The sequence below is a fragment of the Geotrypetes seraphini genome, chromosome 8, assembly GCF_902459505.1.
Source record: "Geotrypetes seraphini chromosome 8, aGeoSer1.1, whole genome shotgun sequence".
NCBI classification, from domain to species: domain Eukaryota; kingdom Metazoa; phylum Chordata; class Amphibia; order Gymnophiona; family Dermophiidae; genus Geotrypetes; species Geotrypetes seraphini.
The window spans coordinates 181,199,636-181,214,716 of NC_047091.1; the positions used below are offsets into that span (position 1 = coordinate 181,199,636).

A 15,081-nucleotide genomic window follows, 5' to 3' on the forward strand; every position below is an offset into this window, starting at 1 on the left:
CGATCAGAGACAAGAAGATTTCTTTTAAAGTATGGAAAAGGTCAAAAATGGACAAAAACTGGAAAAAGCACAAGTAACATCAACGCAGGTGCCATAAGGCAGTAAGAGGGGCCAAAAGGGACTGCGAGGAAAAAATTGCTAAGGAGGCAAAAAACTTCAAGCCATTCTTTCGATATATTAAGGGGAAACGACCTGAAAAGGAAGCGGTGGGGCCGTTGGATGACCATGGAATAAAGGGAGTGCTAAAGGAGGACAAAGCCATAGCCGACAAACTGAACACATTTTTTGCATCTGTATTTACAGAAGAGGATATATGCAACATACCGGAGGCTGACAGGCTATACCTAGGAAACGAAGACGGGAAACTGACTGGGTTGACGGTCAGTCTGGAAGAGGTATGCAGGCAGATTGACAGGCTTAAAAGCGACAAATCCCCGGGACTGAATGGCATCCATCCGAGGGTAATCAAGGAACTGAAAGGGGTTATAGCTGAACTGCTTCAACTAATAACCAATCTGTCGATCAAATCGGGAAGGATTCCGGAAGATTGGAAAATGGCGAATGTTATGTCGATCTTCAAGAAAGGTTTGAGGGGAGATCCGGGAAACTACAGGCCGGTGAGTCTGACCTCGGTACCGGGAAAGATGGTAGAGGCACTGATAAAGGATCGCAACTTTGATGAGAACCAGCCAGCACGGCTTCAGCATAGGAGAATCTTGCTTGACGAACTTGCTGCACTTTTTCGAGGGAGTTATCAGGCAGATAGACAAAGGTAACCCGGTCGACATTGTATATCTGGATTTTCAGAAGGCGTTTGACAAGGTCCCACATGAACAACTACAAAAAATTGCGAGCCATGGGATTAAGGGTGAAATACACAAGTGGATCAAAAACTGGTTGGCAGATAGAAAACAAAGAGTGGGAATAAATGGACAATACTCGGATTGGAAAAGTGTCACCAGTGGAGTGCCGCAGGGTTCGGTGCTTGGGCCTGTGCTCTTCAACATATTTATAAACAACCTGGAAATTGGAACAACGAGCGAGGTGAATAAATTTGCAGATAATACAAAGTTATTCAGAGTAGTGAAGACGCAGGAGGATTGCGAAGACCTGCAACAGGACATAAACACTCTCGAGAAATGGGCCGTGACATGGCAAATGAAGTTTAACATGGACAAGTGTAAGGTGATGCATGTTGGTAACAAAAATCTTGTACATGAATACAGGATGTCTGGTGCAGTACTCAGAGAGAAACCCCAGGAAAGAGACTTGGGAGTACTGGTCAACAAGTTGATGAAGCCGTCCGCGCAATGTGTGGCGGCGGCGAAAAGGGCAAACAGAATGCTTGGAATGATTAAGAAGGGGATCAAAGAAGGTTATCATGCCGCTGTACCGGGCCATGGTACAACCTCACCTGCAATACTGCGTCCAGCACTGGTCACTGTACTTGAAGAAGGACACAGTACTACTCGAAAGGGTCCAGAGAAGAGCGACTAAAATGGTTAAGGGGCTGGAGGAGTTTCCATACAGTGAGAGATTAGAGAAACTGGTTCTCTTCTCCCTTCAAAAGAGGAGACTGAGAGGGGACATGATTGAAACCTTCAAGATAATGAAGGGAATAGACTTAGTAGATAAAGACACGTTGTTCACCCTCTCCAAGGTAGAGAGAACGAGAGGGCACTCTCAAAAGTTAAAAGGGGGATAGATTCCGTACTAACGTAAGGAAGTTCTTTTTCACCCAGAGAGTGGTGGAAAACTGGAACGCTCTTCCGGAGGCTGTCGTAGGGGAAAACACCCTCCAGGGATTCAAGACAAAGTTAGAGAAATCCCTGTGGAACTGGAACGTACGCAGGTAGGGCTGGTCTCTGTTAGGGCGCTGGTCTTTGACCTAGGGGCCGCTGCGGGAGCGGACTGCTGGGCACGATGGACCATTGGTCTGACCCAGCAGCGGCAGTTCTTATGTTCTAAATAATCTTAAAGAAACCAATCTGAATGCCTTGGTAGATAGCAATAGGAAACAAAACTGCAAACAGCTGAAATAATAATAATTTTATTCTTATGTACCACCAAAGCCATAATAGTTCGCAAATGAAAAATGGACAAGGCAATTAATGGGGTATAAAACATCTCATTCAATATCTAACAATTTACAGGCGCTCTAAGAGATCCCTAGAGAAATGCGAGTCTTTTTTTCTATTTTTTTTATTTTATTTTTATTTTTTGGGGGGGAAGCTGAGTTGTCTACTTGATGGACTTCAGGTTGAAGCAGATTTCATTGAGGGGGAGGTGGAACAGAAGCATCCTTATTTAGCAGGGTACACAATGTAAAAAGCTACAACTCATTGAAACGTACCAGGAGGAAATCTGTGACCCACAAACTTTCCTGCCACATTCCAAATTTGTGACCAAATGGACCCCCCCTTTTCTCAGTGGACCCACTATATACTTGAATAAAGGCAAACTACAGACCTCACAGCATGATGACTGAAATATCAGTTGTACCTACCTAGACGTGTCGAGACCTGAGCAGCAACGGTGGTAATCCAAATGTAATTTTTAAATAACATATACAACCAAACAACATCCAATTATCTACTCAGCACTACACCCATTCATATATAAAATTGGAGACAAGACCTCGGTGTCTAATAGGGGTGCCAAAAATCACTTACCGTATAGACAAGCCAATCTCAAAATACTGACTTTGAAACAGGCAGACACATCCTTGGTCAAAAAACTCCAAGATAAGTGGAAAAATATTACTGACTAGTGTTTAAGCCCGTTACATTAACGGGTACTAGAAAGCAGCCCCCCTTTCCCTCTCCCCCTCCAGTTCCTCCCTAACTGTCTCTCCGTGGCCCCCCTTCTGTCTTCCCCCCCTAAGCAAAACGATCTGCCTCCCAGCACACCCCTTCCTCCGAAGCAGCCCCCTTTCCCTCTACCCCTCCAATTCCTCCCTGACAGTGTCTCCGTGGCCCCCCTTCTGTCTCACCTCCCACGCAAAGCTGTCTGCCTCCCAGTACACCCCTCCCCCAAAGCAGACCCCTTTCCCTCTACCCCTCCCAATTCCTCCCTGACAGTGTCTCCATGGCCCCCCTTCTGTCTCCCCTCCCAAGCAAAGCTGTCTGCCTCCCAGCACACCCCTCCTCCAAAGCAGACCCCTTTCCCTCTACCCCTCCAATTCCTCCTTGACAATGTCTCCGTGGCCCCCCTTCTGTCTCCCCTCCCAAGCAAAGCTGTCTGCCTCCCAGCACACCCCTCCCCCAAAGCAGACCCCTTTCCCTCTACCCCTCCAATTCCTCCCTGACTGTCTCTCCATGGCCCCCCATTTTGTCTCCCCCCCAGCAAAGCTATCTACCTCCCAGCACACCCCTCCCCCAAAGCAGACCCCTTTCCCTCTACCCCTCCAATTCCTCCCTGACTGTCTCTCCATGGCCCCCCATTTTGTCTCCCCCCAAGCAAAACTATCTACCTCCCAGCACACCCCTCCCGCAAAGCAGACCCCTTTCCCTCTGCCCCTCCAGTTCCTCCCTGATTGTCTCTCCTTGGCCCCCCTTCTGTCTCCCCCCCCAAGCAAAGCTGTCTGCCTCCAAGCACACCCCTCCACCAAAGCAGGCCCCTTTCCCTCTCCCGCTCCAGTTCCTCCCTGTCTCTCCGTGGCACCCCTTCTGTCTTCCCCCCCTAAGCAAAACGATCTGCCTCCCAGCACACCCCTCCCCCCCGAAGCAGCCCCCTTTCCCCTCCTGTGAGAATGTTTACCTGCATGGGCCACCTGCAGCACCCTCCAGCCGTTCCTCTGAGCTGAAACTCCTTCACTCGCCTCCCGCCTACACTTTTTTGAAGATGCGCACCATCCCCGCGGTCTGGCCAGCTCCCCTAGTCCCTTGCCACCGCCGCCGCCACCCCCTTCCCTTCCCGCGGTCGACAAACCTCTTGGCTCCAGCAGCGACCGTAGCACTGTAAACACGCTGCTTTGCGGCCTCTACTGCCCCGATTTGCTCTACCGCGTCTCTGATGATGTCATCAGGGACACGGAAGAGCAAATCAAGTAAGTAGAGGCCACGAAGCAGCGTGTTTACAGTGCTGCGGCCGCTGCTGGAGCCAAGAGGTTTGTTGACCGCAGGAAGGGAAGGGGGTGGCGGCGGCAAGGGACTAAGGGAGCCGGCCAAACCTCGAGAAGGGAAAATCGGGTGGGAGGCTCAACGGGGATTGGAGGGGGAGGGGTGAAGACGACGACGAAGAGGAACTGAAAAGAACCCTAGGCGCGCATGCGCACTCCTGCAATGCCACGGACCTACATCTCACAGATCAGGGAAAACGGAAGCACGCAGTTGAGTGCGCATGCGCGGCTAGCGTTTTATTATATAGGATTATCACTGTCGTCTATATTATATCAAAATAACATCACACTTATCTGAAAACGTAGTATTCATAGTAGTCTTTGTAGTAGTACTGGGATGTAGAATGAGGGGAAAAACCTGCAGAGTGGAACAAGAGCAAAAAGCAAAGCGGTTATTCACTCCTCACCGCTTGCATTCTATCTCCACAAGTGTATTTGTGTGTTAAAACCTTTTGTGTTGCATATTACCCCAGTTTCTGTGTACTCATATATTTATTCAGATCATCCCTTGTTCTGTTGTAGTTCCTTGGTAAGTTATAGTAGCTATTTCCCTATCTAACCCCACCCCCTTTACAAAAACCACGATAGTTTTTAGCGCAGGCCGGCGTGCTGAATGCTCTCTGCTGCTCCTGACACTCAGAGTTCCTATGAGCGTCGGGTGCAGAGCATACAGCGTATTGGCACGTGCTAAAAATCACTGGACATATTAGAGGAGAATCCGCTCTAGATATGTTTAAAAGTTTTTAAAGATGCTTTCGAAAATTAAAATTCGCCAATCAAACTTATTAAAACATTTTTGCTTCTGCTTTTAGCCCCTCCCTATTATGTGACCCTTCATTGTTACCTTTTTCTAAAAATTTTGACGTTCCACCCCCTCTCCCATTGTTGTCTGTAAGTCTGTCTATTTTTGTTAACATAGGTGTGAAAATGTTCCCGTTACCCCTTTTTATATTTGTAATTCGCTTTGAAACTATGGCCCTGTTTTACTAAGGTACGCTAACCGCTAATGCGTGCATGTTATGGACGTGTTGATATTTAGCGTGCGCTTATCGGTTAGCACACCTTAGTAAAACAGGGGGTATGTTATAAAAGTTTGCATTGAATTTTAATAAACCTGAAACACTATCGTGGTACAGTATTGTGAAAGGGGAGGGTAAATTTGTAGCTGAGGCAGTGGAGAATTAAATGGCTTACCCAAGGTCAGAAGGAGCGGCAGCGGGATTTGAACTGGCCTCTCTGGCTCTCGATGTACTGCTTGAACTATTCAACTACTCCTCATGTGTTACTGTAGTGCTGCTTGTCCAGTCTCTGCCTTGAACAAGGAGTGTGTGGCGCAGTGGTTGGAGCTCCAGCCTCAGCACCCTGGGGTGGTCCTTGTGACCCTGGGCACACCACTTAATCCTCTACTGCCCCAGGTACATTAAATAGACTGTGAGTCTGCTGGGACAGAAAGGGAAAATGCTTGAAGAACTTGTATGTAAACTGCTTTGAGTGTGGTTGAAAAACTAGGAAAAGGCAATATACAATTCCAAATCCCTTTCCCTGATGTCATAATGCCTGGCAGAAACCCATAGAGTAGCAACATTCCAGAGCTGAGATTGTGATGTCATAATGCCTCATTCCACCAAAGCCTAAGAGCCAGCCTCATCAGTGATGTCACAATGGCTTCTGATATTACATTGGAGGAGAAGTGGCACACTGGTTAAAGCTACAGCCCCAGCACCCTAAGGTTATAGATTCAAATCCCACGCTGCTCCCTATGACCTTGGGCAAGTCACTTAATCCTCCACTGCCCCAGGTACATTAGATAGATTGTGAGGCCACCGGGACAGACAGGGAAAATGCTTGAGTACCTGATTGTAAAACCGCTTAGATAACCTTGATAAAACTTGAAACTTGAGGTGTCTAGCAGAGCTTCAAGTTTTCCAATTTTTTATTAAAATTTGATTTGCTCGCTTATCTTGATTTACTAAGCGAAATACAATTAATTTTATAAAAAGACATACAATTACAGGGGTCCTTTTATTAAGGGCTCTTTTTACAAAGGAGCGTTAGGGCCTTAACGCGTGGAAGAGCGCGCGCTATCCGCTACCGCCTCCTCTTGAGCAGATGGTATTTTTTCGGGTGGTGCACGCGCTAAAAACGCTAATGCACCTTTGTAAAAGGAGCCCTAAGGCACGCTAACCTTTTTAAACCGATTTCAACGCACGCTAAATGCTAACGTGTCCGTTATATTCTATGGCCGCGTGAGTATTTAGCGCATGCTAAATCGGCTAGCACGCCTTGCTATAAAAGAGGGGGATTATTTAAGAACAGAACATCAAATAAGGTAAACTAAACAGACATACAAACTAGTACAAAGGGTAGAGGGGGTAGAACTCCAATCTGGTTTTCAAAGGCCAAAGAAGTGACATGTATGGAAGCACGAAAAGACAGGGGTGGGAAAGAGGAAGAAGGAGAGGGAAAAAAACTGCAAAAGAATGAAGACAAATCTATTTTAAAAGACATTTAAAGACTGAAAGCATTACTTTTCAGGTTATTTTTGAAGCGTGTCAGTTTATCTTCCTCTCAAATGTTTTGGCCTAGCATTCCAGAGCTGAGGTGCAGGGTGTCAGGTCAAAAGCGCGCCGGGACAAAAGTGCGAGCAGACAACTGAGCGCAGCGCGTAGGCGCGCGCCAAAGAAAAAGACTGTTTTTAGGGGCTACGACGGGGGTGTGTGTGGGGGGGAACCCCCCACTTTACTTTATACAGATCGCGCCGCGTTGTGGGGGGTTTGGGGGGTTGTAACCCCCCACATTTTACTGAAAACTTAACTTTTTCCCTGTTTTTAGGGAAAAGTTATGTTTTCACTAAAATGTGGGGGGTTACAACCCCCCACAACACCGCCGCGATCTGTATTAAGTAAAGTGGGGGGGCTCCCCAACAAAACCCCCCGTCGCAGCCCCTAAAAACAGTCTTTTTCTTCGGCGCATGCCTCCGTCTTGCGCTCAGTTGTCGGCGCGCGCCTTTGTCTTCCACGTTACTGAATATGAACCGAGGTGCAGACATGGAGAAGATGTCTTGTTGGGTTGCTATAATTTTCAGAGAAGGGACTATTAACAGCTTTTGACGGAAGTGAATGCGAGATATTGTACGGGATGTGGTTCTTTTGAGGACACAGTTTTGAACGACAAAAGTAGTATTTTAAAGGTGATGCTATGAGTGACTAGGAGCCAGTGAGATTTAACTAATAAAGGCATCCCTGCAAGTTATTGTCGCTGTCCCTGCTCCATTCCTGTAAGCTTTGCCTTAACCACACAATTCTCGAACACTTATGATTTGAAAGTGAGGCTTGTGCAGATTAGGACGAAGCTTAGGCATTGGTGGAATGAGGCATTATGACATCACAATCTGAGCTCTAGAATATTGCTACTTAGGATTTTAAAGTGTCTGAGGCATGCGCAGATGAGGACGGAGCTTCGGCATTGGTGGAATGAGGCATTATGACATCACAATCTCAGCTCTAGAATGTTGCTACTTAGGATTTTCAAGTGTTTGAGGCTTGTGCAGATGAGGACGGGCTTAGGCATTGGTGGAATGAGGCATTATGACATCACAATCTCAGCTCTAGAATGTTGCTACGTAGGATTTTAACGTGTTTGAGGCTTGTGCAGATGAGGACGGGCTTAGGCATTGGTGGAATGAGGCATTATGACATCACAATTTGAGCTCTAGAATGTTGCTACTTAGGATTTTAAAGCGTTTGAGGCTTGTGCAGATGAGGACGGAGCTTAGGCATTGGTGGAATGAGGCATTATGACATCACAATCTGAGCTCTAGAATGTTGCTACTTAGGATTTTAACGTGTTTGAGGCTTGTGCAGATGAGGACGGGCTTAGGCATTGGTGGAATGAGGCATTATGATATCACAATCTCAGCTCTAGAATGTTGCTACGTAGGATTTTAACGTGTTTGAGGCTTGTGCAGATGAGGACGGGCTTAGGCATTGGTGGAATGAGGCATTATGATATCACAATCTGAGCTCTAGAATGTTGCTACTTAGGATTTTAAAGCGTTTGAGGCTTGTGCAGATGAGGACGGAGCTTAGGCATTGGTGGAATGAGGCATTATGACATCACAATCTGAGCTCTAGAATGTTGCTACTTAGGATTTTAAAGCGTTTGAGGCTTGTGCAGATGAGGACGGAGCTTAGGCATTGGTGGAATGAGGCATTATGATATCACAATCTGAGCTCTAGAATGTTGCTACTTAGGATTTGAAAGTGTTTGAGGCTTGTGCAGATGAGGACGGAGCTTAGGCATTGGTGGAATGAGGCATTATGACATCACAATCTGAGCTCTAGAATGTTGCTACTTAGGATTTGAAAGTGTTTGAGGCTTGTGCAGATGAGGACGGAGCTTAGGCATTGGTGGAATGAGGCATTATGACATCACAATCTGAGCTCTAGAATGTTGCTACTTAGGATTTGAAAGTGTTTGAGGCTTGTGCAGATGAGGACGGAGCTTAGGCATTGGTGGAATGAGGCATTATGACATCACAATCTGAGCTCTAGAATGTTGCTACTTTGACTTTAAAGTGTTTGAGGCTTGTGCAGATGAGGACGGAGCTTAGGCATTGGTGGAATGAGGCATTATGACATCACAATCTCAGCTCTAGAATGTTGCTACTTAGGCTTTTCAACTGTTTGAGGCTTGTGCGGATGAGGACGGAGCTTAGGCATTGGTGGAATGAGGCATTATGACATCACAATCTCAGCTCTAGAATGTTGCTACTTAGGATTTGAAAGTGTTTGAGGCTTGTGCAGATGAGGACGGAGCTTAGGCATTGGTGGAATGAAGCATTATGACATCACAATCTCAGCTCTAGAATGTTGCTACTTAGGATTTTCAACTGTTTGAGGCTTGTGCGGATGAGGACGGAGCTTAGGCATTGGTGGAATGAGGCATTATGACATCACAATCTCAGCTCTAGAATGTTGCTACTTATGACTTTAAAGTGTTTGAGGCTTGTGCGGATGAGGACGGAGCTTAGGCATTGGTGGAATGAGGCATTATGACATCACAATCTGAGCTCTAGAATGTTGCTACTTAGGATTTGAAAGTGTTTGAGGCTTGTGCAGATGAGGACGGAGCTTAGGCATTGGTGGAATGAGGCATTATGACATCACAATCTGAGCTCTAGAATGTTGCTACTTAGGATTTTCAACTGTTTGAGGCTTGTGCGGATGAGGACGGAGCTTAGGCATTGGTGGAATGAGGCATTATGACATCACAATCTGAGCTCTAGAATGTTGCTACTTTGACTTTAAAGTGTTTGAGGCTTGTGCAGATGAGGACGGAGCTTAGGCATTGGTGGAATGAGGCATTATGACATCACAATCTCAGCTCTAGAATGTTGCTACTTAGGCTTTTCAACTGTTTGAGGCTTGTGCGGATGAGGACGGAGCTTAGGCATTGGTGGAATGAGGCATTATGACATCACAATCTCAGCTCTAGAATGTTGCTACTTAGGATTTGAAAGTGTTTGAGGCTTGTGCAGATGAGGACGGAGCTTAGGCATTGGTGGAATGAAGCATTATGACATCACAATCTCAGCTCTAGAATGTTGCTACTTAGGATTTTCAACTGTTTGAGGCTTGTGCGGATGAGGACGGAGCTTAGGCATTGGTGGAATGAGGCATTATGACATCACAATCTCAGCTCTAGAATGTTGCTACTTATGACTTTAAAGTGTTTGAGGCTTGTGCGGATGAGGACGGAGCTTAGGCATTGGTGGAATGAGGCATTATGACATCACAATCTGAGCTCTAGAATGTTGCTACTTAGGATTTGAAAGTGTTTGAGGCTTGTGCAGATGAGGACGGAGCTTAGGCATTGGTGGAATGAGGCATTATGACATCACAATCTGAGCTCTAGAATGTTGCTACTTAGGATTTTCAACTGTTTGAGGCTTGTGCGGATGAGGACGGAGCTTAGGCATTGGTGGAATGAGGCATTATGACATCACAATCTCAGCTCTAGAATGTTGCTACTTATGACTTTAAAGTGTTTGAGGCTTGTGCAGATGAGGACAGAGCTTGCAGGAATGGGGCAGGGACAGGAAAAGAACTTGACAGGAAAAAGAGTTCCTGTGGAGACGGGGAAAAATTTGTCCCTGTGTCATTCGCTAGTCTGGTAGGGATAAGCAATGCTACAGTAATAGGGGGTTATCATTTTTGTGCCTGTGATGACTGCGGCTTGCTCCAGTCTCTGCTCTCACTGCCTGTGGTGCTCTGTTTCGGGAGTTCTCAACTTCTGTCTTCAAGGACCACAGATAGGTCTGGATATCATGGTAACTAAGCTCTGAAAATGTGAGGCTTAGCTTCCCCCCCCCCTAAAAAAAATAGAAGAGTTCTCTACTTGATGGACATCAGGTTGAAGCCTCGCCTGGTCTAGCCTGAAAACCAAATCTCTAACTGCAGGAGTAGGAACGCCTGCTGTTACTGTGATGCTGTGTGTTATCCCAGTCTCTGCCAAATACTGTTGTTTTGCAGTGCTTTGTTAACCCTGTTTCTGCATAGCGCACGTGTAAATAGATAGTAATGTTGGGTTTTAGTGTTCTCGGGTGTACAGTTGAAGCCCCAGGAGGCAACACATGAACAGCTTCATCCTGAGGTTTTGGAAAGTTTCTCATGGTGGTGGTAAATATTTCAAGGCTGCTGTGTGGGTGGCTGATTGCACAGACACTAATTGTTTTCTCTTCTGCACGCTTTTGCTTATGGGATTCAGCTGATCCTCTTTACCTTTGCCCTGTCTTTCTAGATGGAGGAAGAGTTCTGGGAGGGAGGGAGGGAGGCAGGCAGGCAGGAGCTTGCAGGAAATCTGCAAAGGATGGTGAAGTTTGAAAATAGTAATTTCTGCAGCCTTGTGCACAGTAAAGAAATGTTGTCAGTATGGGCAGAGTGGATGTTTCATCATCCATTTGTTAATAACAATAAAAGGAATACGAGTAGAACAAAAAGGGGAGTTAAATTAAGAGGATCTTTGATACATCAGTCTGTATTGACATAACTCTATAATGTATTTTGGGTTTAGTTTAGAGAAACAGAAACATAGAGTATGACGGCAGAAATGGGCCAGCGGCCCAACAAGTCTGCCCACTAAAGAGTCCTCCCTCCCATGAGAATCCATCTTATAAGCATAACTCTGTAGCAACCCCACCTGTTTGTCCCATTATCTGTTGAAGTTGAGCACGCTACTGGCGTGGTAGACCATTCCATCGATCAATCACCCTTTCGGTGAAGAAGCATTTCCTGGTGTCTCCATGAAATCTTCCCCCTTTAAGTTTTAGCGGATGCCCTCTTGTCGCCGTGGGACCCTTGAGAAAAAAGATTTCTTCCTCCACTTCAATGCGGCCCGTGATGTATTTGAATGTTTCTATCATGTCCCCCCTTTCTCTGCGCTCTTCAAGAGAATATAAACGCAGTCTAGTCAGACGTTCTTCATATGGGAGATCTTTAAGCCCTGAGACCATCCTAGTGTCCATTTTCTGGATCGACTCCATTCTCTTCACATCTTTTTGATAATGCGGCCTCCAAAACTGGACACAGTACTCCAGGTGTGGTCTCACCATGGATCTGTACAACGGCAGTATGACTTCAGGCTTTCAGCTGATAAAGCTCCTTCTGATGCAACCCAGCATTTGTCTAGCCTTTGCTGAAGCTTTCTCCACCTGATTTGCAGCTTTCATGTCTTCTCGGATGAGAACTCCCAAGTCCCTTTCTGCAGTAGTTTTTGTTAAGTTTTCACCGTTCAAGGTGTATGTTCTGCATGGATTTCCGCTTCCAAGATGCATTACTTTACATTTTTTGGCATTAAAGTTTAGTTGCCAAGTACTGGACCAGTTTGATTTTAGTTTTGATCCAGGCAGATTATGAATCAATAAACCATTGGTAGGGATAAGCGAGGGGACATGATCAAGACGTTCAAAATACTGAAAGGCATCGATAAAATAGAGCAGGAAAATAAATTATTTACATTGTCCAACGTGACACGGACAAGAGGACATGGTTTGAAGCTAAGGGGGGACAAGTCCAGGACAAATGTCAGGAAGTTCTGCTTCACGCAGCGAGTGGTAGACGCCTGGAATGCTCTCCCACAGGAGGTTATTAAGGAATCCACTGTGCTAGGATTCAAAGGCAAATTAGATGCACATCTCCTTACGAGAGGCATAGAGGGATATGGGTAATTAAAACTACATCAGGTGTATACCTGACTGGGCCTCCGCGTGTGCGGATTGCCGGACTCGATGGACCATGGGTCTGATCCGGAGATGGCAGTTCTTATGTTATGTTCATTACGATCTCATCTAGAGAGCTTGCAAATGAAGTGAATTTGATTTGATTTTTCTTTTTTAATGAATAACATAAATAGATTGTTGGAACCTCTCGCTCTATTCTATTGGCACAAGGAATGGAAGCCTTCCATCTTGTGTCTTGGCATTAATAGACATTTGTTCTGCCCTGTGCTCATATTTTTTTTTTTTTATATGGTTCAGGTGGTTCTTACTAAGAAGATGAGTTTTACCCAAGGAGGTTCCCATCATCCTGGACCTCCATGGGGTGTTTCTCTTCTTTCTTCCTGCATAACATTAGTCCAGTGGTCTCAAACTCAAACCCTTTGCAGGGCCACATTTTGGATTTGTAGGTACTTGGAGGGCCGCAGAAAAAATAGTTAATGTCTTATTAAAGAAATGACAATTTTGCATGAGGTAAAACTCTTCATAGTTTATAAATCTTTCCTTTTGACCAAGTCTTAATAATAATATTGTCATTTATAGCTAAAGCGACATTTGATCAAGAAACTGTTTTATTTTACTTTTGTGATTATGATAAACATACCGAGGGCCTCAAAATAGTACCTGATGGGCCGCATGTGGCCCCTGGGCCGCGAGTTTGAGACCACTGCATTAGTCCTTTCCAGGTGCTGCCGCTCAGCCTCTCCCTTTCTCTGCTTGCAGGTCGTAGCCAATGCAGTGGCGGCTCTTTCTGAGATTGCAGAGTCCCATCCCAGCAGCAATTTACTGGATCTCAATCCTCAGTCCATCAACAAACTACTGACGGCCTTGAATGAGTGCACCGAGTGGGGCCAAATCTTCATCCTGGACTGCCTGGCCAACTACATACCCAAAGATGACCGGGAGGCACAGAGGTGAGTTCCTGCAGGCGATGTCTCGCGTCCGACTGCACAAACAAGATGAGGAACTCTGATTCAGCAGGGTGTGGAAGTTGAGGGTCTTCTGATAATAAAGGATATTTTTTTTGTTTGTTTGTTGTTTTTCCACTTGATCTGATGCTTGTACATCTTTAATATTGTTTATTGAAATCTTCTGTACCTCTACGAATAACTGTGTACTCAATTCAGGGCTAGAGGTCTGCACGGGAACGGGGATCGCTGGAATCCCCCCCTAACCCACGGGACTCCCACGGGATCCCCCCTCTAGCTAACGGGACTCCCACGGGGATGGAAGGCTTTGGAAGCAGGGTTCGTCCATATAATAATGGACAATTTCCATTAACAACACTGATTTAGAACTGGTCACTACTATAAAAATACTAGGCGTTTTGATAGATGATAAACTTACATATCACGATTACATTAGCAATATTGTCAAAACATGTTTTTATAAACTTCGATTAATTCGCTCACTTGCCAAATTCTTACAGCCTGAATCCATTAATATTCTAATACATTCTTTAATAATCTCTAAAATAGATTATTGTAATTCCCTCCTCATTAACGTTACGCAAAAAGAAAAAAGAAGGCTGCAATTAATACAAAATACTGCCGTGAAAATGATCTACAACGCTAAAAAATATGACCATGTTACCCCTCTGTTGGTTAAATCCCACTGGCTTCCGGTAAGCCATCGCATTACTTTTAAAATACTGTTTTTAGTTTTTAAAGCCTTATATTTTAATGAACCCCAATTTATCAATAGATGGCTAATCCCCTATAGCACAACACGATCTCTTCGCTCAACCTCTCACAATCTTCTCTCCGTTCCTACATTGAAAGTCATAGGTATCAGACGGCATGACATGTTCTCAGTTATGGCCCCCCATTCATGGAATCTCTTACCACAATATATTAGAGAACTAAAAGATTTAACTTTGTTTAAAAAAACGTTAACATTTCTTTTTAAGGATTCCTATGACTCCTAGTTTATTAAATATTGATTTTTTTTTTTCTCTTTTTCTCTCTTTTTAAGCAGCTAACATTACCCTCCTTTTTGTTTTTCCCTTTTATGTTTTTTCCTCTCTTCTATCCAAAAATTGTAACTTTTTTTCCCTCTTATCCTCATAATTCTTGTAAGTCTCAACCCAGAAAAATTATTTTAAATGTACGTGCTCAGTTTAAGTTCTAACTCATAACAAAAGTTATTTTATATGTTAATACTAACATTTTATTTGTATATTTTATTAGTACATGTTTTTATTGCTGTACATCGCCTAGCAATTTGAATAGGCGATTCATCAAGAACAAATAAACTTGAACTTGACACGTCAGCCTTAGTAAAAGAGGGGGTTTATAAGTTAATTACCTGAACAGAAAACAAAAAAAGGGTTCCACCAAAGAGATTCCACAAGGAATATAGCAGCGCAAACATAAAAGAAACTGAAATTGATGATCCTGTCAGAAGTAATTGCTGTTTTTTATGGGGACGGGCAGGGATGGAGGTAATTCCTTGCGGGGACGGGTGGGGACGGAGAGGATCCTGACGGGGGATGGGTGGGGACGGAGAGGATCCTGACGGGGACGGGTGGAGACGGAGAGGATCCTGGCAGGGACGGGCGGGGATGGGTGGGATTTCTGTCCCCGCGCAACTCTCTATTCGGGGCAGTTTACATTAGCTTCAAATGTGGTGTTGCGATGCCTGAGCTTCAGTGATGGTGCTACTATGCATGAGTTACGATTTAAGA

The 15,081-nt window shown here is 45.1% G+C and overlaps 1 protein-coding gene across 1 annotated transcript in view; it reads left to right on the forward strand.

The window, feature by feature from the left end:
• AP1B1 (adaptor related protein complex 1 subunit beta 1) overlaps nt 1–15,081 on the forward strand; it is a 141,313-nt gene that overhangs the window by 19,206 nt on the left and 107,026 nt on the right. The window contains exon 6 of the mRNA XM_033956012.1: nt 13,119–13,309. Within this exon, the coding sequence (XP_033811903.1) occupies nt 13,119–13,309 (191 nt within the window). The remainder of the gene's footprint in view (nt 1–13,118; nt 13,310–15,081) is intronic.